The following is a 23,758-nucleotide window of genomic DNA, read 5'->3' as shown; positions in this document are numbered from 1 at the left end:
AGGGGAATCATAGCGGGCAGGACACGGATCCCATGCAAAGGTCCGCTGACCTTGGATAGGATTTTTTGGTCTTGGGGCGAGCGCAGCCAGAAAATCCCATCCCTGGGATGGCCCCCAAAATCCAAACCTGAAGACTGACATACAAGTAACATGAATGAGAGGGAGTAAGCGATAAACAAAGAAAGTGGCTTCAACTAAAAACAAATCTAGCTGAGTGAAAAATATCAAAGGGTCCAGAAACAAAAGAAGACTGTTCAACTAGGGTCAAGTCAGACTCTGTTCTAACCTCCCAAAAAACCCGTTACTATGACCATTTTTATCATGCTACTTACAGGGGCATGCATACCGACAGCCACATGTTTCCTCAATTTTGATGCTGGGTAGATTGTTGCTGCAGGTTGGTTTCTGTAGTTTCTCACAGTTTACTTTGTGGTTTGAGGAAAGAACTTCCCCGTTTGGTTTGCACGTGAAACTGTGACACTTATCAGACAACACCCATTTCTCTCCAGCCTAGAACAAATGCATTGAAGTCAGTGTTAGTATCAATTCGCACAAGTAAATGGGGTTGAATTTCACCAGCCCTGGAGATGGGCTGGTCTGCAAGAGGCCACGACAAATGGAGGTATCGGGAGGGGAGGTGAACACACGCCCGCAGCTGTGGGATGTTGTTAATGACGAGAACAGCAGCAACAGGCAACCAGAGGTTGGGCAGCCAATAATTACAATTGATTGGCTGATTAAAGGCCACTTTCTGCCCCAGGATGGGGGTGAGCCTTCCGTTGTGCCTGCTCGATGGCTGACGGAGTACCCAACCCCCTACCCCACCACTGGCCGGCCCCTGGCTCCAACACCAGCACTGGAGGGTTCACCACTCTGATCGCTGCGGCCAGCGTGCCTGACTCTGGCATGAATTAGAACGACCTTACCTGCCTTTTGAGGGCACCTTGACATGGAGGCACCACCTTCCTCTCCTTGTAGTCCCAGCAGCAGTCACTTCGAAAAGCTTTTTCATTTGACCAGCAGACTGGAGAATCAGGCTGGCATCATGAAGAAAGTCCTGCGGCGAACTCTTAATTGATTGCCATGAATAACATTCCCCCCGCCCCGGTTCACACTGTCCAGCCTCACAGGCTCACGACCTGATTTCAGTCTTGGCACCGAGACTATCACCAAAACCTTGCTGCCGTTCTCCCTGGTGGGATCTTACAGTGCTGCTGATGGCACACCCGGGTTTCCCAGCAGTACTTTCAATGGGAAACCCCATCGACAATGGCAGGACCATAAGATTCTGCCACCAGCGAGCGGCGCGCCACCTCCCGTCACCACGAAACCCGCCACGGAGAGGGAGAAAATCCCGCTCTTCAAGTGTTTAAAAAAATTCTTAAAATTCTTAAAATCTCAAATTGCAACTTTACTCCAATTCATGCAGGCAGAATACGGCATGATATCATTTATAAAAATGGGAATAATAATAATGATATCGAGTATTAGTTGTTGATTTGTAAATTAATGTTGTGTTAGCAGCTAATAGAAAAACATTATTCAGCGTAACAGAACCAATCTATTTAACTCCAATTATAGCGTCATGGTGGCAACGACTTCTAAAGGAGGGTGAGAGGATACAGATTTAAGCTTAGAAGAGGGAATATGTGTAGATGCCGTAGATTTAATTGCTTATGGAAAGGATATAAATCAAGGCAGTGGACAGAGTTTTGAACTCTCTGCACAGAGTGCTGGCTGAGGCAAGAAAACCGGCGTGTGGGTCTTCAGTGGCACAGCTGAGTTGTCCCTTCAGAGAATCTGGGGGCCTGGATTTCACCGTCACAGTGGCAGAGAGGGGCTGAAGAGAGCCACCCGAGGCCTGATTTTACCATTTTGAGTCTGGGCGTCAAATAGATCTGAGCCTGGAATCCTCTTTCCAGCGCGCCCATACGCGTTTTGCCGGCTCCGGTCCGATTCGCATGCGCAGTTCGAAAAAAAATCCGAAGCAGCGCGCCTGGGCGGGAGAAAAAAGCAGAGAGAGCGGCTCTCTGACCCAGATCATCTTGGGGGGGGGGGGGGGGCGTGTGGAGGAGGAGGAGAGGGGGTGGGACCCAGGTCACCCTCTGGGGGGGTGGTGGGGGGGAGGAGGAGAAGGGGTGTGACGGGTCCATCTGCCTCACCAATTCAGTTACAATACTGCGTTCAGCATCTACTGAACTATCTTGGATACAAAGGATAATGGCATTAGGGTTCTACATGTAAGCCTTGCTTATGCTAAACATTATATCCTTGGTGTCGGCAGCCATTCCTGATGTTACAGTACTGATAGCACCAGGAAGATCGACCAGTACCATTCATTATCCTTTGTATCCAAGATGGTTCAGGAGATGCTGAACGCAGTATTGTAACTGACTTGGTGAGCCAGATGGACCCACAAGGCAGAAGGACCATCTTTGTGTTGACCAAAGTGGATCTAGCTGAGGAACATACAGATTATCTGGCGAACAGAAGGATGGTGGAGAGAGACCAGCGATCGAGGTAGGTTGGGGGTGTGCTCTGCTGAGGGGGGGTGCCTGCCTCCCAGGGAGGGGGTGGGGGGCGGTTGCCCGGGGGCCCTGCCTCCCAGCGGTGTCCGATCCCCGGAGGGTGGGGGGGGGGGGTGTGTCTGCTGTGGGGGCCTGCCTCCCAGGGGGGTCTGATCCGGGGGGGAGGGGGGGATCTGCCGGGGTGGTTAGCGGGGGGGTCCGCGAAGGATGGTCAAGGAGGATGGTGACTTCACCAGAGAGGGCTTCGGAGGTTCCCCTGCAGAATAGAAATCCGCTTTGGACTTTTATTCTGCAGGCCGCTAAAAGTGCGGATTCGGAACGGGCCAGAAGACAGTAAAGTGGGATTTGGCGGTAGGGTTGGGCGCGCGGTTCATTAAGTCGATTTAAATGCATGCTAATGCATTTAAATCGTTGGGCCGCCCGATTCAGGCGTGGGCCAGACCCACGCCCGAATCGGGTTTCGATAAAGCCGCGATCTGCTCGGAATCGGGTGCAGATCGCGGTATAGGCCCGACGCCCAACTTTACTGCGATTTCACGCCCGAAAACGGGCGCGAAGTTTTGGTAAAATCGGGCCCCCTGTGTTGGACCAATCCTCCACCCACCTTCCCTCCCTCTCCACTGCACCCGGGATACAGAGACCAACACCCTCCTCCTTCACCTAACAGGAACCGAGGCAAGCTCCTCCCTCATGGACACAGGTAACCCACCAACCTCCCCATAACTCAGGAACACTGGGACAAACCCCCCACACACATAAGGGGACACCCTCCGTATACATATAAGGGGACACCCCTCCACACACAGGGGACACCACTCCACACACACATAAGGGGACACCACCCCCCCACACATAAGGGGACACCCCCACACACACATAAGGGAACACCCCTCCCCACAAATGGAGCTCCCCAGAGGGTCCGTTCCAGGCACTCCCAGGTCGGGGCTACACTGAGATTTGTGCCCCCGACAGGTTCACCTCTGTCTATTTCACATTTTAAAATTCCTGTTGTAAAATTCACTGATGTGATGTCACGTCAGCAAGGGGGGGGGGTTTCTTTACTTGGGAGGAACAAAGGGGAAGTCCTTTAAATTTATTTGAATGGTTTTAATTGGGTGGGAACCTCGCTACCTCACCACTGAGAGGCGAGGAAAGCCAGAAAACGGGATCTCGCCGCCAAGATTCTTATTCCTGCAGTCTCGTGAGATTTTCCATTGGCGTCACCATGGGGCGAACACTGACAGAAAATGTCTCCCACAGTGTGTGGAAAATATTTACGTGGCAATTGGGTAGATATTTAAGGGAGTGAGCACTTGAGTTGGTATTAATTTTTGATGATCAATCAGATAGCGAAGTACTGAACTCTTGAAACATTCTGAAGCCTATGTTCCTCGTCTTAACCCAGACTTCCTTCACAACTGCTCCCACTCCATGGTTATAGCTCCCCTGGAAGCCTACTGGAAAGGCCATTTGTAACCAACTCCCACCGCACTCCCGGCCAAGTTATACCCAAGCAAGTCTGTGGAAAAAATTTGTGACCCTGTGTATGTTTAAAGAATGCAACAGAGCAAATAGAACTTAATTCAGCGGGAGTGCAGACTGGCGGTGTGGGTCTATAGTGCTAGCATTAATGCATTCTTCTCTATGATCGAGTTTACCTGCCGTCGATTCCCCTCATCATCAATGCATTCTGGAAGGGAAGTCGCTGTGAAAGAGAAATGGAAACTGAAATTAATCCTGTTTGCGTTAGTGTAAATTGACTCTGTCTACACTTCCCGCCGCCTCGGCAAAGCAGCCAGCATAATTAGGGACCTCACCCACCCCGGACATTCTCTCTTCCACCTTCTTCCGTTGGGAAAAAGATACAAAAGTCTGAGGTCACGAACAAACCGACTCAAGAACAGTTTCTTCCCTGCTGCTGTTAGACTTTTGAATGGACCTACCTTGCATTAAGTTGATCTTTCTCTACACCCTAGCTATGACTGTAACACTACATTCTGCACTCTCTCCTTTCCTTCTCAATGAACAGTATGCTTTGCATAACGTGCAAGAAACAATACTTTTCACTGTATACTAATACATGTGACGATGATAAATCATATCATTTATGCCAATGTGAAATTTTGCATAATTTCACATCGGCATAAATTTTGGTAGAAGACCCAGAGTCTTCTTCAAAATATCTTTTTTTTGCATCCCAAAAATTACTTCACAATGTTCATTTATCAGCCTCACCTGCACAAACTTTTTCGATAAGCTCATCGTTAAGTGCCACCATCATGGGAAGGTCTTCCATTTCACCCAGGTGAATGACGTGATGTGACTTTTCCCCAGCTAAGGTTAGAAGTTGGTGCTCATCATATTTTAGCCCTATTGCTATTGGGATCACTGTGACACCTAACAGAAAAGAGAGGAAGAAAAATACAGTGACAATCAAGGAATTATCACAGAGTTCACCTGGAGGTTGCTAAAACTCAGATTAACTGCATTCTCCAGGGTCTTGTTTACATAAAATCCATTCAGGGTCTATACTGTGATTGTTACAATTTCACTACTCTGAAAAGGAAAGTACTCATATCAATAATATGGTGCCAAAGTGTGACTGGGTGTTCCCATACTACTGTCTATTTTATCGCATACTCAATAGAAACAGACTTTGACACCAAGGCTGCGATTTTCCATTCCTGCTCGCGCTGGGTAAGTTCTGCGACGGGAGTGGAAAATATTGTGAGAACTGCAAGATTTCACGTCGGCATAAATGCATGATTCAATCTCCTTCCCCCACTGCCAGCAACATTTGAATACATTCCCAAATCATTATCAGGCCCTGCGCCTGAATCATCTTCCCTCAAAAATCCATTCATGTCAGCGTGACAGCACAATGGCGTGAATCACACAACTGGTCTCCCAAAGTGTGCACTGGTGAGCAGATCTCAAGGGGAGCTGAGGTGAGAGCTCAGGGAGAAGAGGGTCCTGCCACAGCTCCGCCTGGACACTGGTAGTGTCTGGGCAGTGCCCAGGGGTTAGTCAGGGGCAAGGCCCAGATGAATGTTGGGGGTGGTTCCAGGATGAAATAGTTTGCTCTCTCTGTGCTGGGCGGCCTTTAAAAATGGTGCCCCAATCCTCGGCTGTCTGACATGCTGGCGGGGTGAGTGCATCAGTGGCCGTCCTGCCAGTGATACGTCGGAGATCCTTGAAGTTTTTTTCCCCAAACTGCTGCACTATAAGGTGGAGAAAGCCACCATTGCTGTTGGCAGCTTCAATGCCCTTTCCCCACCCGCTTTTGGCCTTTGCTGATTCCCAGAGAAATCTCACCACCACCCCCCCACCACAATCCCTCAAGTAAAATCGATCTTTCAACATGGGCCAGGACAACAATTCTATTTGGGATTATCCTTGTTCAGATTGCGCGAAGATAAGTTGAGCTGGGATCTTCCAGAGCCGTCTCGCAGGGATGCGGTGGGCCAGCCGAAAGTCCATTGATGTTTGGCGGAACCAGAAGGTCCCAGCTGTGGGCAGGGCCGGGAAATCCTGGTCCAAATAGTCTGAGTGCCTGAAAGCTGCAGATAAATAATGGACATTTCCTCTAGCTTAATCAACGATGAAAGAAGAATTTATCCATCTCATTTCACAAGCTCAGAAAAGCCCCAAGCACTTTACAACCAATTAAGTATCTTAGATGTATGGTCACTGTTCTAATGTAGAAAATAATAATAGTAAACTCACAAAAATAGCAGTGTGATTATGGTGCCTGACCCCAGGGTCACATGACTAGGCTGACCAATTGGGAACTGAGTTGGGGCTTCACTTCAACTTGTCTGGGCTTGTCCCAGCAGTTAGATCCTGGAGGCATGACTGTGAGCATTGAATCTGCATTGCTCTTGGATATAGTTGTTACTGTTAATAAAGGTTCTATGTTCATTGATAACAGGTTGAGCCAAGTTACTACAGTGATTGTGTTTTGATGATGTTGGTTGAGGGGTAGTTATTGGCCAGAACACACAAGGAATATTTCCTTGTTCTTCTTCTAAATAGCGCCATGTAATATTTTACATCCATTTAAGATGCAGCCACCTCAGTTAAGCCAAAAGATAGAACCACCCCCTCCCAAATGCAATCCTCCCCGATACGGCACATTTTGAAAGAGTCATGGGGGGAGCGATCTTACCAGTTTGTCATGCCGGTCGATCGATGTGGCGAGCCAGTAAGATCACAAGAGAGGCAAAAACCAGGTTGGCACCTAGTTTCTCGCCTCTCGCAATCTTACTTGCAGCAATCTGCCGTAGTAATCAACCTCACGTCCAGGAAGGGCATGAGCAGTTTTTAGTATTATTAGTGAGCCCCAGGATGCAATCATGGTGAACAGGGGGCGATCGATGGGGTGGGGGCCGCGATCAGAGCACTGGGAGATCGGTGCATGTACAACGGTGCCCTCTAGCAGTCTGCAGCCAGCTTCCCGGCGAGAACAAAACTCCTCCTACTGGCGGGAATTGCACATTGCCTCATTTTTTTCTCCAAAGTGGCATAAGTTTTGAATTTTACTCTTGCCAAAAAAACAGGCCTGTTTTCACACTTGTTCAGCAATTACTGCCCCCATCGAGTTTTACATAATAGAAAGAGGCCCTTTGACCCATCACGTCTGCGCCAGCCATCAGGCACTTATCCTCATCCCATTTTCCAGCACTTGCTCTGTAGCCTTGTATGCTATGGAAGTCCAGTTTCAGTGCAATTATTATCAGTTACAGTGACCTACCTGTTACCATTGCTTCTTTCGCTGCCCTATCAACACTATCCTTAGAGCTGTCAGTAGCTATCACCACAGCAACCTTCGGAACACCCACTCGTGCTCCTATTGCCTCTGTTACTCCAGTCTGCATGGCGAAGGACAGTGCTTTTCCTGTGACAGATCACAAAGGCATTTCAGGAATATATTGTTACATTTGCTTGCGGACATTCCAAGCCATTTAAAAAGGGCAAAACTCATATCTCTGAAAAATTCAATAAGAAAATTATTTTAACATCATAGCCACTGCACCTAGTTGAGTTGGTCCTGGTCTCCTTTGCTGAATATTATTGATCAGCTGTATAAGATTTTCCTTCTCCTGATTCTCATCAAAAGGAATTTCCAATGTGTTGGTCTTCCCATACTGTATGATAGAGATATGAGTGGCATCTTCTCCTACAATAGGAAAAATGACTTAGTGAATAATAAAAATAACTCTTCATCTGATGTACATCAAACAAAGCTCCTTCAGGATCTGCCGAACAGCGGGTGGGAGATGAAGCAATGCAGCTGGAATAAGAGCGACCCTTCAAAGTTCCTGCTGAAATAGTTGGGGAAATCTTACATTCTGAAAGAAAAGAGAGGGTTTAAAGTTTATGGGCGAGATTCTCTGGCCTTCTAGCCGCGTGTTTCCCGCCAGCGGGAGGTGGCGCCTTGTTTGCTAGTGGCGGGATTCTCTGGTCTCGTCACTATCAATGGGAATGCCCTTTAATGTTACCCCACGCCCACGGGAAACACACGAGTGGGGGTGCACTGCCACTCAGAGTGGAGAATCCCGCCTGCATGAACGGCCAGAGAATTCTGACCATTAGTGTCACAAGTAGGCTTACATTAACACTGCAATGAAGTTACTGTGAAAATCCCCTAGTCGCCACACTCTGGCGCCTGTCCCGGTACACTGAGGGAGAATTTATCATGGCCATTACATCTAAACAGCACGTCTTTCGGACTGTGGGAGGAAACCCGGAGGAAACCCACGCAGACACGGGAGAACGTGCAGACTTCACACAGACAGTGACCCGAAGCCGGGAATTGAGCCCAGGCCCCTGGTGCTGTGACGCAGCAGTGCTAACCACTGTGCCACCAGAGTTAGGTGGGAACTCAAAATTTTACAAAATGTTTAAAAATCTGAAACAGGAGCTGAAACCGAACCGAACATGCCCACTTTATCTTTGACCAGAGATAGGATGAGAGCTGTGGCACTACTCCACTCCCAGGAGGAAGGCTGGTTATTGAAATTGCTTCTGGGAGCTGTGCACCTTCACTTAATTAACCATTCTATTTATAACCACTGTTAGCTGGACATCCTGATAAAACTGAAGCGACACTGAGGAACAGACATTTTGTCATCTTCAAAAACACTCCAACCATTAAGACTAAGTGAGACAGCTGCTGCTTTGTCCACATATACTGGAGAGACACTGCCAGCTTTAGATGCAGTAACTGTAACAGTGGTATATCAGAAGCAGATGGCAAAACTGCCAGTCTTGGTTATCAAGGGTCACAGACCTTGTTTAACAAGACATGATTGGTTAAAGCAGATACGGCCAAACTGGTTGGAAATTTCTGAGGGCTATATGATCGGCGAGGACCCTGTGGATCTCCCCAGCAGGAAGCTGAGCCTATCAGCAGGAGGGTGTGGACCACGGGTCGAGGAGGATCTCGCAGCTGGATCCCAGGAGTCAACAAGAGCAGTCGCATTTGTAATCTAGTCTTACCATGTGCAGAGATATCTTTATTCTGTTGGCAATAAAGCCTTTATTATTAAAGCGGGATCAAGTCGCTCTTGATCTATTACACTCCCCGAACCTCTCCAATCCTTGCAGTGAACTGTCACACTTACTACCTTTTGTTTCTATTACGGGCACTTATTTGAGCTGCGACTGGGCTTGTGTGGTGGTTTATTGCTTTCCATAAGGTTCATTGCACTGACCTGTTTGGATTTTTTCAATAAAAGATTTCACGAATGTTTTCATTTCTTCAAATTCTGCCTCCCCAATATTGTCGCTGCCATCGAGGAGTAGAATAATATCCATTGGTTCAGGGCACAGAGCTGTGAGGAAGAGGTAGAATTGGGTTCACATTCTCCAATCGTTCACATACATTTTTCTTTAGCTGTCACATCATTTTGGAACGCATTGCTCAGGGGAAAAAAGCTCCTCTGCATAAAAAGCATGCACTCTAAAGTTTGTGTGTGAATTTTGACGAACTGACTGTATCTCACACCTTAATAAAACTGTCTCAGCAACGTGAAGTTCCTAAATGTAACAATGCAGATGGTATATTGAAATGAGATGGTGAGGGAACGTGCCTAATGCTGCTGAAGAAATATCAAGTTGCTTGAGTGCTGGAGGACACTGGCAAGAGTCAATAGTTACAGTGGCAGAAATGTGTGGGTTGGAAATTTCTCAATGGGCTATTTTTAATAAAATGGTCAAAATGCTTGGGCAATTGTTTATAATTCTAATAAAATCATCAACCATCTAACATAGAAACATAGAAAATAGGTGCAGGAGTAGGCCATTCGGCCCTCCGAACCTGCACCATCATTCAATATGATCATGGCTGATCAGGTACTTTCAGTATCCCACTCCCACTTTCTCTCCAGACCCCTTGATCCCTTTAGCTGCAAGGGCCAGGTCCAGCTCCCTCTTGAACATGAACTGGCCCCAACAGCTTTCTGTAGTAGAGAATTCCACAGGTTCACAACTCGCTGAGTGAAGGCGTTCTTCCTCATCTCAGTCCTGAATGCCTTATCCCATATTCTTAGACTGTCATGTTGTTAGCATCAGTAAACTAGATACGTTTCACCCAAATGCATTTAACCAATTCCTTAATATTAACACAGGAAACTGGAGGCGCAAATTATATCCTAAAGCTCCATTTCATAACATATTGATGTCCCACAACCATGCACTGTATTCTATCCAAGGCCAAAATACTTTGAACCCCCAGTGAAAGATTTTACAGTCAGCTGATTGAACATTCAAACCTCTGACCCAATTGAAGCCACTAAGTGGGGAATTAATAACCAGTTAGTGGCTGTTTAGGCCTCAATTTGGAGTCTGTTGGCAAGAGTTCGGGGAATCCCAATGCGGTGTCCAGGGGCACCCTGGTGGCTTTCCATGTCCATTGGGCACCACAGGAGCTGGGGTGTATTATCGATCCCTTTAATCACATTTTGATTTAATGTAATAAGTTTCCTTTCTGCTTTGTTTTTGTTTCGGGCGGTCCCCTTCTTTTTGGGGGTTGTCCTTCCTGCATTGTCGCTGAGTTTTGTTTCATTTAGTTCATTCGATTTAGCAAAAAGGAAGTTCAGGGAATCCCAGCAGAACACACTACTCAGACCTACAGTGGGAAGGTGGTGTCGGTCCCTCAACAGCTTTCTTTGCACATCGGGTTCTGCCAATCCATGGGTGCTCCCTAACACCCTGGTTTCTCCATCTAGAACATAAGAGACAGGAGCAGTCGGCCATTCGGTTCTTCGAGCCTGCTCTGCAATTTGACTTTGAGAATGGGAACTGCTTAGAGTCCCAAACCAGATTGGTGGCCTGTCTTCAGAACTGGAAGATAGTAGAGGTTTAAGCAAGTGCAGAGTCATGGAAAGGGTGACTGGAGAGGTAGAGACGGGAGAAGGCTGATAGGGTGGAGAGCCCGAGAGCACCGAGAGCCCGAGAGCACTGTTGCTACTGGCTACAGAGCCTCCAGCCAATCAGAACATCCAGCAGCTCGCTAAAGTTGGAACTCCTCCTGAGTGTGTGGGGGAGGGGGGGGAGAGGGCGTTCCCGACTGACATTTTGGATAGAATGTTGGGAAATCATGCCAACTTAAAAATCCTGCCCACATCTTGCAACCGGCGCCTCATTTGTCATGGGAGTAAGTCCTAATATACAAGGCCAGTTTTATAATACAAGCTTTATGTAGAAATATTGTAACAAATTATCATCTCAGTTGGATCCATCTTTTCTACCTCAACATTTCTCATTATCATCTCTCCCTGCCTTACATAATCACTACTTTGCTCACTTAAACTGCCTGCCCTCCACCCTACCAGCCTTCTCCCGTCTCTACCTCTCCAGTCACCCTTTCCTTGACTCTGCACTTGCTTAAACCTCTACTATCTTCCAGTTCCAAAGACAGGCCACCAATCTGAAATATTGGAGGGATTTTTCAGTCCCCTTGCTCCCACCCACACCAGAAAATCCCAGCCCACTGCGGGACATGTCACCGGCGGGGATGTAAAATTTGAGGAGCCAGCCGAAGTTTTTTTTATTAGTGTCACAAGTAGGCTTACTTTAACACTGCAATGAAGTTACTGTGAGAATCCCCTAGCCACTCCGCTACCTGTTCGGGTGCACTGAGGAAGAATTTAGCATGGCTAATGCACCTAAGCAGCACGTCTTTTGAACTGTGGGAGGAAACCGAAGCACCCGGAAAAATTCATGCAGACACGGGGAGAACGTGCAAACTCCACACAGACAATGACCCAGCTGGGAATTGAACCCGGGTCCCTGGCGCTGTGAGGCAGCAATGCTAGCCACTGTGCCACCTATTATACTGATAGGGTTAGGTGGCTATGAGGAGGCTCATGTGAAGTATGAAATCACCAGTATAGTTCAGCTGGACTGAATGGCCTATCCCTGTGCTATGAATCCAGTGTCTTTCCATGTATATTCTCAAGCTTATTCACAATTCAAGCAACAAGACTGTAAGATGTAGGAGCAGAGGTTCAGCCCATCGAGTCTACTCCGCCATTCAATGAGATCATGACCGATCTGATGGGATAATCCTCAACTTCACTTTCCCGCCTTAGCCCTTGATTCGCTAACTGATTAAAAATCTGTCCGTTCTCAGCCAATAAAGGATTCTCACCTGGTGGCAGCAGGTTGGAACTGGCAGTGGTAGCGGCCATTGTGGTGGTAGCTATGGTTTCACTCGTGGTTGGTTGGCAGCAGGTATTGTAAACCACATCAACTATATCAATAATCTTGTCATAGTTCGTCGGCACAACTGGGAGCGGGAACTCAGCAATATCAATGTCGGGATCAGCGACAATTGTTATCAATTCAACATCGTTTTCGGTGACCGCTTTTATTGGATTTGTGATATTATCTGAGGGGGGGTTGCTGGTTATCATGAACACGAGATCAGGCGCTTCTTCCCTCGCACCATTGTTCGTTGTTAACGTCGCTTCAATGACGTGCATTATAGCACTGCCTGTATTGGTGTTCTCCCCTCCTTGATACTTCATTTGTCTTATCCTTTCAATGACTTCCCGGTTTCTCTGAACGTTAATGAAACTGAATGCATCGTTCACTGTATCCGAGTACTGGACAACAGATACGTATGTGGTTTGCTCTGTTTCGTTGAACTTTTCAACAGTTTTAATCATGAATTCTTTGGTCTTGTTAAAGTTACTTTCTCCCACCTTGTCTGATGCCTCCACGAGGAAGACGACATCATGCCTCTTTTCTCGACTCGGCAGTTGGGTGCTGATCGTTAAATGGGCGAACGATGGTGTGGTGGTTGTTGACGCTGTCGTTTCTGGAATTCCGATGGTGGTAGGAGTCGGGGGGCTAGCTCCACGACTACATACGTAATCTAAGATTGTCCTTTGGTATTCTGTCAGTTCTTCCACATTTTTCAAAATAAATGACTTGCCTCCAGGAGATTTGGCTGTTATCAAGCCGATTTCCTTTAGGTTGACACCTGACCCAATCCCCACTGTGATCACTGTGACTTTCCTCTGGATGACGAAACGTAAGGCATTTTTAACAGGATTGGATGAGGTGCTTGCTGTCACGAGTATGGCTATTCTGGGAACCTTCTTCCTTGAATCCTTCCCAAAGACAAGAACTGATGTGTGTTTCAAAGCTTCAAACATGTTCGCTTTCGAACCGCCAATGTATTGCATTGTTTTCACTAATGCTTTAAGTTCTCTTACGCTCTTCTTCTCCCACAGGTTGAACTTCTTGCTGACGACGGAATGAAACTGCAGGACCGAAACCCGTATGTTCGACTGGCCGATCTGCATCTGTTGCATCATCGCCAGCACAAACCTCTTCACACCTTCAAACTGTTTCCTTGAAAGCGAGTTACTGCCGTCAATCAAGAAAGCCAACTCCATTACCCTGTGGCAGCCGCCAGCTTCAGGAGTGACTTCTGTTGGCAGGGTTGATTCCGTCGTTGGTATCTGCAGAGGGCAAACTTGGCAGTGCAAGAAGGTTCCAGTACATAGGCTGAGGGAGCATTGGCATGAAACAAAAAGGAATACATAATTAGTTCCGAACATCTTTAGTATGCATCACCACATAGACTTGAATGAAAATCATCACTACCCCATAGCCTTGAATGAGCCACAGAGTCAACCGCAACACTGGACAGCACTAAGTACGGGTCTGTGATGGGTACAGGTTGAGAATTATTCATCTGAATCACATGGCTTCTTTCCAGTGATCTTCCTTCACCTTGCCTAATGTTCCCACAAGGAACAGGACAACCATCCCCATCGTTTTGAGGGGTTCAGGTCATTTCCTGCTATGTGATAATCACGAGATAATGACTGGAAAACCATTTTCCAGTGCCTTCATTTTATTAGTATGAAATAAACCTTAAAGAAAGGTCACCGTCAAGAAAAAAAGGACCTATGAGCTGGGAGGAGTTTTGGGAGTGCGGGAGGTGGAGGGGTGGGGGGGTGAAATGGGTAGTGAGGAAGGGTGTGAGACTCTGCAATCCCAGCACTGGACAACACTCCTCTGGAATATACATCTTGGAATTTATTGGTGTGAACTTTCCACCCTCCACATATATACACTCATATACACAACCAAAATAGGACAGACTTCACAATGCAGATTATTCTTCATTGTACTTGCATCTTTTCTCAGAAGTACATATTACAAAATTAGTATGTGATGCAAAGTGCATTTGAAAATGATTAAATCATTTTTAATCACCATAGAGCAAACACTAGCACTGTAGTAGCCACTTGATGCTTCTTCGGAAGGAACTCTTCAAATGTCGACAATGAAAATATAACAAAACTTACTCCAACTTATAAATCAAAGAATTTTCATTACTCCAAACTTGGGGCCATGCCCAAGTTCCCCCACAATTCCCAACAGCTTCTCATTTACAGTGAGTCAGCTGACCATCACATCATTATGTAATTGGTTCCATGGTTTACTGGATCAGCTGACCCTTACAGCTTGTTACCATTGGCCACATGACCTCCAGTACAAAGTTGGAACCAGTTACATTCTGACACTTGACACTTGCAAGAGCCAATGACTGAAAGCAGTGGGTTTAATTATTCATTCTGTGACGGTCGTCCTAACCCCTAACCCACCTTTAAATGCGCATGGGAGTCTGAAAGGTATATTGCAACATAATGCGGTATTACAGAAGATAAGTACATACCAGATCTGACATTCATCTGTCCCTTCATTGATAGTGATTGCCTGTCCATCTGGAATGCGCTGACCCTCATGGACACAGACCGGACACAATGCAGGGTCTATGCATTTCTGTGAACTCTCATCCAATATGGTTCCTATATGTTGTTGCAATAACAAAAAGGTGATGAATAATGTTGCTGCAAATAACTAGTGAAACCATTCCTTTTAAAGGCTGAAAGATGTATCCTCAAAACCAATACTGTTTGCCTAGTAACTAAACAGCAATAGCAACTATTGCAGAGTTCAGATTATTTATTTCAAAACTTCAACAGACTTTTAAAAATTCTTTCATGGCATGTGTGCATTGCTGACAAAGCCAGCATTTGTTGTACATTCCACATTGCATAACAGGCTTGCTAGACTATTTTAGAGGGCATTTAAGAGTCAATGGCTGGTATTTCACCACCATTCACATTGGCAAGTTTTTCCCATTCCGCCACAGTGAACGGAGATTTGGCTGGCAGTCAAATTCTCCAACTTTGCTGCAGGGAGTGTAGTGTGAACAGTGGGTAAAAGAGCACCCAACTTCATTGCTGTGGGTCTGGAGTTGCATTCTGGCCAGACTAAGTAAGGATAATATTACCTTCCCAGTAAAACAGTAAAACGGTTTTTATGACACTTGATGACGGTTTCATGTTCACCCTTGTTGAGACAAGTTTTCAATTCCGGAATTATTAACTAATTATATTCTCTTAATTATTTATCAAAATGCCAACAAGTGCTGCAGTAGAATTTGAGCAAGTGTCCCCAGTCCCTGTATTATAGTCCAATGACATTACCACCAAACTACCCTCTCCCCTTTATGAGGGTGTATTTGGGAAATGAAGAAGATGCCACCATTGCCGATATGTGGCATCTGAATCAGTATAGACTGGTGAAACAAGACACCCGGATGATCACACTGTAGAGTAAATTTCTGTAAGGTTGCAGGGAGTAGAAAGTGGGGAGCATCCATCTATGGTGCTGGCATACTTACTTCTGTCAAGACAGGCTGTGCTTTGGGAAAACAGCCTTGCCAATTTTACTGTTGTAAGTTCCATGATTTCATTACTATACTGTTAGCCCTAATTACCTGGATGGGAAGCAAGCTTTTTGGCACTGCTCCAGTAGTTATCTTCCAGCAAGAACTTTATGTCAATATGCTGATAAACTTAATTGTGCAAGAGATATTTGAAAGGAATGAAATAGCAATGAGTTATCGTATAGATAACCAGTTCTTATCTAACCTGTTGTTCACTCCACAGAACGAAATGGACCACTCAAATTCCAGAATGCAGCTGCGACATGTACCCACTCAGGAGACGCTCACACGAACATTCTTGTAACAATAAGGATAAGGACATATGCCAGAATTCCATCGCCCCACCCAGCACGGAATCGGAGTGGGCGAGGGGCAGACAATGGAAATATCCATTGACCTCGGGCGGGATTTTCCGGTCTTGGGTCAAGCGAGGCCATAAAATCCTGCCCTAGTCACGTGTACCTCAAGAATTTACTGAATTGCCGACATAAAATAACTTGAAAAGCATAGAGGAGTTGGTCATCTTCACCAGATGATGCCACCCAGGTCCAGGACTAACATTCCTGTCCCTTCTACTGGTTTTACTTGTCTGGCGTCCGGTCTTGGGTGAATTGTAATCACCATCAAACATTCCCATACATGCTGTTACCACTCCCAAATCAGTGTTTCCGGCTGAACCAGAATGTTTGCAGCTTTGACACTTCATTTGAGCCCAAGATGAACTCCTGAGCACATATCCTCTCAACCATGAAGGTTGACTACTTCCACCCCTGCACGAACTCAACCTGTCCTGTTACTGAAGCTCTTGGCTATTCCCTTGTTTCCTGCAACCTCAACTTCCAATGCTCTGCTTGCCTAAGGGAGGGTCCAATTCAGGTCGTGATGTGACCGTCAAAGTTATTCGTCAAAATTGTTATCTTATTTTGGATTGAAGTGACATCAATCCACCAAGTAAATGCTTTCATTCAGGTGAGATTGTGTTCTAAATGAGTGGGCTCTGCTCTGTGTTTGACCACGTGACCGGGATTTTACTGGCTCGCTTCGCCCAGCTGGCAAAATCGGGCGAGAGCCGAGAAGTCAGAATCATGCCTGATTTCTCGGCTCTTGTGGACTCACGAGAGCCGGATTTCCGGCGAGTCAGACTCTCGCCGGCAATGGACGAGAGGCTGAATAGATTATTTAAATTTATTACGATGTTAATTTACATGACATCAGCGAACCTGGAGCTCAATTGTCAAGGCTCACTTGCCTTTATGATCTTGGCGGGAGAGGTTCTCTCCGGTGAGGAAAACACCTGCACCCCATGAATGGAGAACAGTTGTGTTGGCCTTGCTGGTAGAACCCAGAGGCCATTAAGGTCCCCTGGGGAGGCTGAGAGAAAGGTGGGCAGGTGCCAGACTGGAAAATACAATGAGCCATTCAAAAATCACTGACTTCAGCGGGAACGGAAAATTCCACCCACTCCATGGGGGCCCATAAAATTGAGCCCAGTATAATGAGGTCGGAAAAGTTTATTGAATTGCCTAAATAGCCAGCAAACTTAAAATATCCAGCAAGGTGGATGTCATATGCCTAACACCCACGGGTGTTGACCCTAAAAAGGGTGAGAACAATATGGAATTACGTAAGACTGTTCTGCATTCAGTAACATTGTGAATTGCTAAGTGTTGCCTTCATAATCTTTTTCTCCCCCCCCAAACATACCTGCAGGGCAATGTACATGACATCCCTCCACACACTTCACAGGGCAGTCTTCCTCGGCCAGGTGATGTTGGCAGGTCCTGGGGCAGGCAGGCGCACACACGTTGTATCTCCACTCACACACATACTCCGCTTGCCCGCTGTTCAGCTCCTCACAGCTCAATGCTTCCGTGTGTAAAAGCAAAACACTTTAGTCAACAAGATTGTAGGGCAGCTGAAGAATATACCAATACTTTCACTCGTTTACAGTGAATGTTGTCCGTCGTATGTGTCCACGTAAGCGCATTTTGCAACTAAGGGTAAATTTGGCAAATCTCTATTCCTGGAGCATTGGGAAATCACAGTTGTATTCCCTGAGACTTTCTATTCATGGAAGTCCATGAATTCCCGGCCTCCACACCTCATGGAGGATCCAGGCTCACCTCCAGAATGCAGATACATACATTAAATCTCATTTGTTTTAATTAAGCTCTGCTTCTGAGATACCTAGAGCCTATAATCCATACACTGCAGAAGGAGGCCATTCGGCCCATCGAGCCTGCACCGACCACAATCCCCCACCAATTCCCGTAACCTCACATACTTGCTAATCCCCCTGACACTAAGGGGCAATTTAGCATGGCCAATCAACCTAATGCGCACACCTTTGGACTGTGGGAAGAAACCGGAGCACCCGGAGGAAACCCATACAGTGAATGTGCAAACTCCACACAGATAGTGACCCGAGGCTGGAATTGATGAGTGACTGTGTAATCCAGCAGTCCCAGATTGGGTGGGATAGCTATGACTAAGGCAAAAATATTCTTCTTTAAGGCCTTCTGGATAAATTGGGGTTCATGATGTGGAGATGCCGGCGTTGGACTGGGGATCCACCCACATTGTCTGTATCTTTAAGATCTGGCTGGTTGTAGGGATTCGCATTCTAATCAGTATTCTGTAACTTGATTTTTGTGTCTCTGTGCCCTGTTTGAGAGCACATTTCCACTCCATCTGACGAAGGAGCAGCACTCCGAAAGAACAAAGAAAGCTAATGGTATTTGCTACCAAATAAACCTGTTGGACTTTAACCTGGTGTTGTTAAAACTCTTACTAAATTGGGGTTAACAGAATTTTCAGATTTACCACAAAAACTGCCCAAAACATCTCTTTTGACATGGACACTAATTTGAATGATTCACTAGCTACCATTCATAGGTCAATGTTAGCACTAAAAGCCACTATTTTTTTAAAATCACTATTAACAACGTCTAGCAAGAACATATTTTACAACTCATTGTACCCACAACTTTACTGGTGGAAATTATTCTTTGCCTATTATAGTTGATAGCAGAATAACACAGAGCATGCATTTGAACAACTTCAGAAATAATCTAAGCGAAAGCCATCTAGTTTACTTACGGCATAGATTGGCTGCCCTCCACTGGACATGAATACCAAGTTGTGCACATTCATGTGCATAGGCAGCGATAGCATTGCACAGACAAAGACACTCTCCAGTGGAGTCACAAGAGCAAGTGTCATACACACAAATCTCCCAGAAAGGTTGAGGGTTGATCTAAAAAAAAGGTGCAACAAGTATTTATCCTCACCTGACTTCCCTTTGTACTTTCTTTTTTGATTTATGGTTTCAAATATATGGAATGAATCTCACCAGAAAATAAACATTGGGTAATATACAACACAAATCACTCAATCTGTTTCTTATCTTTGGACGTATTGAGTTAGCCACTTTACTGTTTGTTCAAACACTGTCATGTTTAAGTTACAGCTGTTATCTGCCATGTGCTTTATCTGTTCCTCCAGTAGGCTAACTGACTTACTGTCAATATTGAATCAATCATGAATGCTGTGGTTTTTTCTAATAGTATTTTATATAAGATCAGACGCTCCCTGTACTTTATGCCCTTCTTCCTCATTATTTCAATCTTCAGACTGTATAGAGATGTGTTCATCCATGTGATGAGTGACGTAAGTGATACATGGATATACTGAATTCTTTGAGGAGGTGACTGGGTGTGTGGTTCAGGGCAGTGCAGGAGATGTAATCTACATGGACTTCAGTAAGGCTTTGACAACGCACCACATGGGAGACTGATCAGGAAGGTAAGAGCCCTTGGGATACAGGGCAATTTGGCAAATTGGATCCAAAATTGGCTTAGTGGCAGTAGGCAGAGGGTGATGGTTGAAGATTGTTTTTGTCACTGGAAGCCCGTGTCCACAGGATTCCTTGCTGTTTGTCGTGTGGGGGGGTATGATCAATACGTTTGTGGGTTACATAAAAATCGGTGCTGTGCTAAATAGCGAGGCATCATAGAATCCCTACAGTGCAGAAGGAGGCCATTCGACCCATTGAGTCTGCACTAAGCACAATCCCACCCAGGCCCTATTCCTGTAATCCCACATATTTACCCTGCTAATCCCCCTGAGACTAGGGGAAATTTAGCATGGCCAGTCAACCTAACCTGCACATCTTTAGACTGTGGGAGGAAACCCGAGCACCCGGAGGAAACCCACGCAGACACAGGGAAATGTGCAAACTCCACACAGACAGTGACCCAAATTGAACCCAGGTTCCTGGCGCTGTGAAACAGCAGTGCTAACCGCTGTGCCACCGTGACGAGGAGAAAAAACTTTGGATGATGGAGACAGGCTACTCAGCTGGGCAGAACAGTAGCAAATGGAATTTAACCCTGAAATGTGAGAGGTGATGCATAATGAATGGTAGGGAATACATACTGAATGGTAGACTGCTAGGAAGTACAGAGGACCAAAGTGCCTGGGAGTGCATGCTCAAAGATCCCTGAGGGCAGCAGGGCAGGTAGATAAGGTGGTTAAGAAGGCATATGGGATACTTGCCTTTATTAGCCGAGGCACAGAATAAAAGAGTAGGAAGGTTATGAGAGAGATGTAAAAAATGCTCGTTAGGCCACAGCTAGAGTACTGTGTGCAGTACTCTAACTTCACAGGTCAATAATTAGGGACATAGATTTAAGGTAAGGGACAGGAGATTTAGAGGGGATTTGAGGAAAAAACATTTTCACTCAGAGAGAATATGAAACTTTGCCTGAAAGTGTGGTAGAGGCAGGACTCCTCCCAACATTTAAGAAGCATTTAGGTGAGCAGTTGATTGCCATAGCATACAAGACTGTGGACCAAGTGCTGGAAAACATGTTAAGAATAATTAGGTGCCTGATGGCAGGTGTAGATACGTTGGGCCAAAGGGCCTCTTTCTGTGCAGTAAAACTCTACGGGCATGATCTTACTGGCCGTTCACACCACACTCTCGCTGCAGTGAGGTCAGAAAGTTTAGCAGCCAGCTAAATCTCCATACACTGCAGCGGGATGGGACAATCCCACCAGCATGAATGGTGGTAAGATGCCAGCCTGTGACTCTTATGATGACTCTTTGATATTGCAAGATGTTGCTGGATTCTGTGACTCTGGTACTGTTAGGCTAATCCTAGAAAAAGTTTACACTGACAGAAGGAACAATAGTTTTCAATGAAGGACATCCGTTTGAGTAGCACTACTTGGCACTATACTGCATGTAATTGTGTTATGCTTGAGAGCATAGTAAAAGCTTCCATATTAGTGCATATTTGTGTGAGAGCTGGCGTTCTGCTGACTGATAAGGTAAATCATGTCCATGTATCTTGTATGCCATGCTACTGCATCACGGGTTTTGCTGTCCACGTGGGTGACATTAATGGCTCCTCAGACTTTGGGAAGTCCATTAGCACAATGAAATTGGACATTAGTGCAATTTTGCCATGGCAAAGAGCAGGAAGCATAAACAATGAGCGAGGTGTTGATAACAGCAATCCCCCCTCTAGCTGATTTAGCTCCCCTATCGGCCTTACTCCTTCTTTTATCAGCCTTTTACTATTTATGTGCCTATAAAAGACTTTGGGATTCCTCTTTAAGTTGGCTGCCAGTCTTTCTCATTATCCTTCTTCGCTCTCTGATGTGTTCTTTCACCTCCCCTCTGAACCTTCTGTATTCCTCCTGGTTCTCAAATGTATTTTCTACCTGACACCTGTCATAAACACACTTTTTCTTCCTTATCCTAATTTCTATCTCCCTTTTCATCCAGGAACTCTGGATTTACTTGCCCTACCTTTCCATTTGAAGGGATATACCTTGACTGTGCCTGGGCCATTTTCTTTTTGAAGTTAGCCCATTGTTCAGCTACAGATATTTTTAATCATCCTAAACCTTATGATACAATGATCACTGTTTCCTAAATGTTCCCCCACTGACACTTGATCTATTTGGCTCACCTCAATTCCAAGAACCAGGACCAACTGTACATACTTTGTTCTTGAACTTGATACATATTACTGTAGAAATTTTTTTTCTGAGAACAATCCAGGAACCTTTGCCCCTCACTGCCCTTTGCACTATCAATGTCCCAATCTACATTTGGATAATTATCATCCCCCATTATAACTATTGTATAATGTTTGCATTTCTCCATAATCTCCCTGCAGATTTGTTCTTCTACATCCCTCTCAGTAGTTGGCCATCTAGAGACTACTATATATGTGAGCAAAATAATTCAGGCAGGGACAGAGCGACTGTGTGAATCTAACTGTGTATTTGATATGTTAATGAGTCTAGCAACACTGCAAATAGATGTTTATCTAAGGCAGTTTAATAACAATGGGGACAGAACATGAATAGATCGGAATAGGTTGTCAGGGATTCAAAGTAAGAGATACAAGGTGTACAGGAAATGTGTCATAGGCAAGGTGGATAAAGTGAGTTTACTTTGCTTATAAACTCCAAGGGTTAAGATAAAGAGATGAAGATAATTAAGTCTGGGGGAGTGTGGTTCCAAATAAATTAAGTACGATAAGGAGAGATAAAAGGGGAAAAATGTATTTAAGGGGATGCCGAAATCAATGTGGGAGGCTAAAAGAGAAAATGCTGGAAAATCTCAGCAGGTCTGGCAACATCTGTAAGGAGGGAAAAAAACTGATGTTTCAAGTCCAGCTGACCCTTTGTCAAAGCTAAAAGGCATAGAAAGTGGGAGATATTTATACTGTAGGGCGAGGGAAAAATATCTCCCACTTTCTATGCCTTTTAGCTTTGACAAAGGGTCATCTGGACTCGAAACGTCAGCTCTTTTCTCTCCTTACAGATGCTGCCAGACCTGCTGAGATTTTCCAGCATTTTCTCTTTTGGTTTCAGATTCCAACATCCACAGTAATTTGCTTTTATCCTATGTGGGAGGCTGTTTTTTTTAGATCTTAGCCAACAGCAGGAATAACTGTTTACTTCCCAGCAAGCAGTGAAGGGAGCCCGATTTGAAAAGAAAACTGCTGATTAATCTCAGAAGAAACCCCAACAGACATGAAGGTACTGAGTGGTTAAGAAGTACTGGGTGTTTACAGATCTTAAAATTTCTACAGTGTTGCGGAATAGATTGGGGAGAGTTAGCTCTGAAGGTAGTTGAGTTGAGATTGTTTGGAATGGTTCGAAGTAGTGATATGTGCAAATAAGCCATTGTCTTATCTAAATGTACCTTCTATTTTACTTTATTGTTGTTTTTCCTGTTTTGGAACAAATGTTTATTTTCTTAAATCATCACAAGCAATTGGAGTCACCATTTCGGAATTTCAAACCTTTCTTCATGCTATACAAATTGCAAACATTGTTGAGGGTAATTGTTTTAAGTTTCTCTTCTGGGATTTGAAGAACTTGGCATTTACCATCAGCTATGCCCTTAGCACATTGCTTAATACTGATACTTTATTGTAAATTTGTTACATCTGTAAAAGCTGTCAATTTCTTCACCCATAGAAAACATGGACTGACAAATAACGTGACACATACTTGGAGTAGGCAACCTCATGACAAAACAATTCCGGAGCCCCTGCTTGCAGGGTTAATAACGGCTAGGCAGACATTTGATACATTGGCTTTTATAAATCGGAGTATCGAGTATAAAAGTTGGAGTGTTATGGTAAGGTTATATAAGGCATTGGTGAGGCTGAATTTAGAGTATTGTGTACAGTTTTGGTCACCTAGTTACAGGAAGGGTGTAAATAAGGTTGAAAGAGTGCAGAGAAGGTTCACAAGGATGTTGCCGGGACTTGAGAAGCTGAGTTACAGAGATAGATTGAATAGGTTGGGACTTTATTCCCTGGAGCGTAGAAGAATGAGAGGAGATTTGATAGAGGTTTATAAGATTTTGATGGGTATAGATAGAGTGAATGCAAGCAGGCTTTTTCCACTGAGGCTAGGGGAGAAAAAAACCAGAGGG

General features: G+C 45.3%; 1 protein-coding gene across 1 annotated transcript in view; it reads right to left on the bottom strand.

Annotated features, from left to right (window-relative positions):
- Positions 1-23,758, bottom strand: part of vwf (von Willebrand factor) — a 146,311-nt gene that overhangs the window by 67,296 nt on the left and 55,257 nt on the right. Inside the window, exons 25-34 of the mRNA XM_078235380.1 lie at positions 18,889-19,045; positions 17,494-17,655; positions 14,731-14,863; positions 12,184-13,550; positions 9,245-9,364; positions 7,564-7,707; positions 7,282-7,425; positions 4,764-4,925; positions 4,187-4,233; positions 333-510 (exon numbers count right to left, since the gene is read on the bottom strand). Of these exons, the coding sequence (XP_078091506.1) occupies positions 333-510; positions 4,187-4,233; positions 4,764-4,925; positions 7,282-7,425; positions 7,564-7,707; positions 9,245-9,364; positions 12,184-13,550; positions 14,731-14,863; positions 17,494-17,655; positions 18,889-19,045 (2,614 nt within the window). The remainder of the gene's footprint in view (positions 1-332; positions 511-4,186; positions 4,234-4,763; positions 4,926-7,281; positions 7,426-7,563; positions 7,708-9,244; positions 9,365-12,183; positions 13,551-14,730; positions 14,864-17,493; positions 17,656-18,888; positions 19,046-23,758) is intronic.

This window comes from Mustelus asterias, chromosome 19 (assembly GCF_964213995.1).
Source record: "Mustelus asterias chromosome 19, sMusAst1.hap1.1, whole genome shotgun sequence".
NCBI classification, from domain to species: domain Eukaryota; kingdom Metazoa; phylum Chordata; class Chondrichthyes; order Carcharhiniformes; family Triakidae; genus Mustelus; species Mustelus asterias.
The sequence above is the reverse complement of the archived record's forward strand: the minus strand, read 5'-3'. Positions and strand labels throughout refer to the sequence as shown.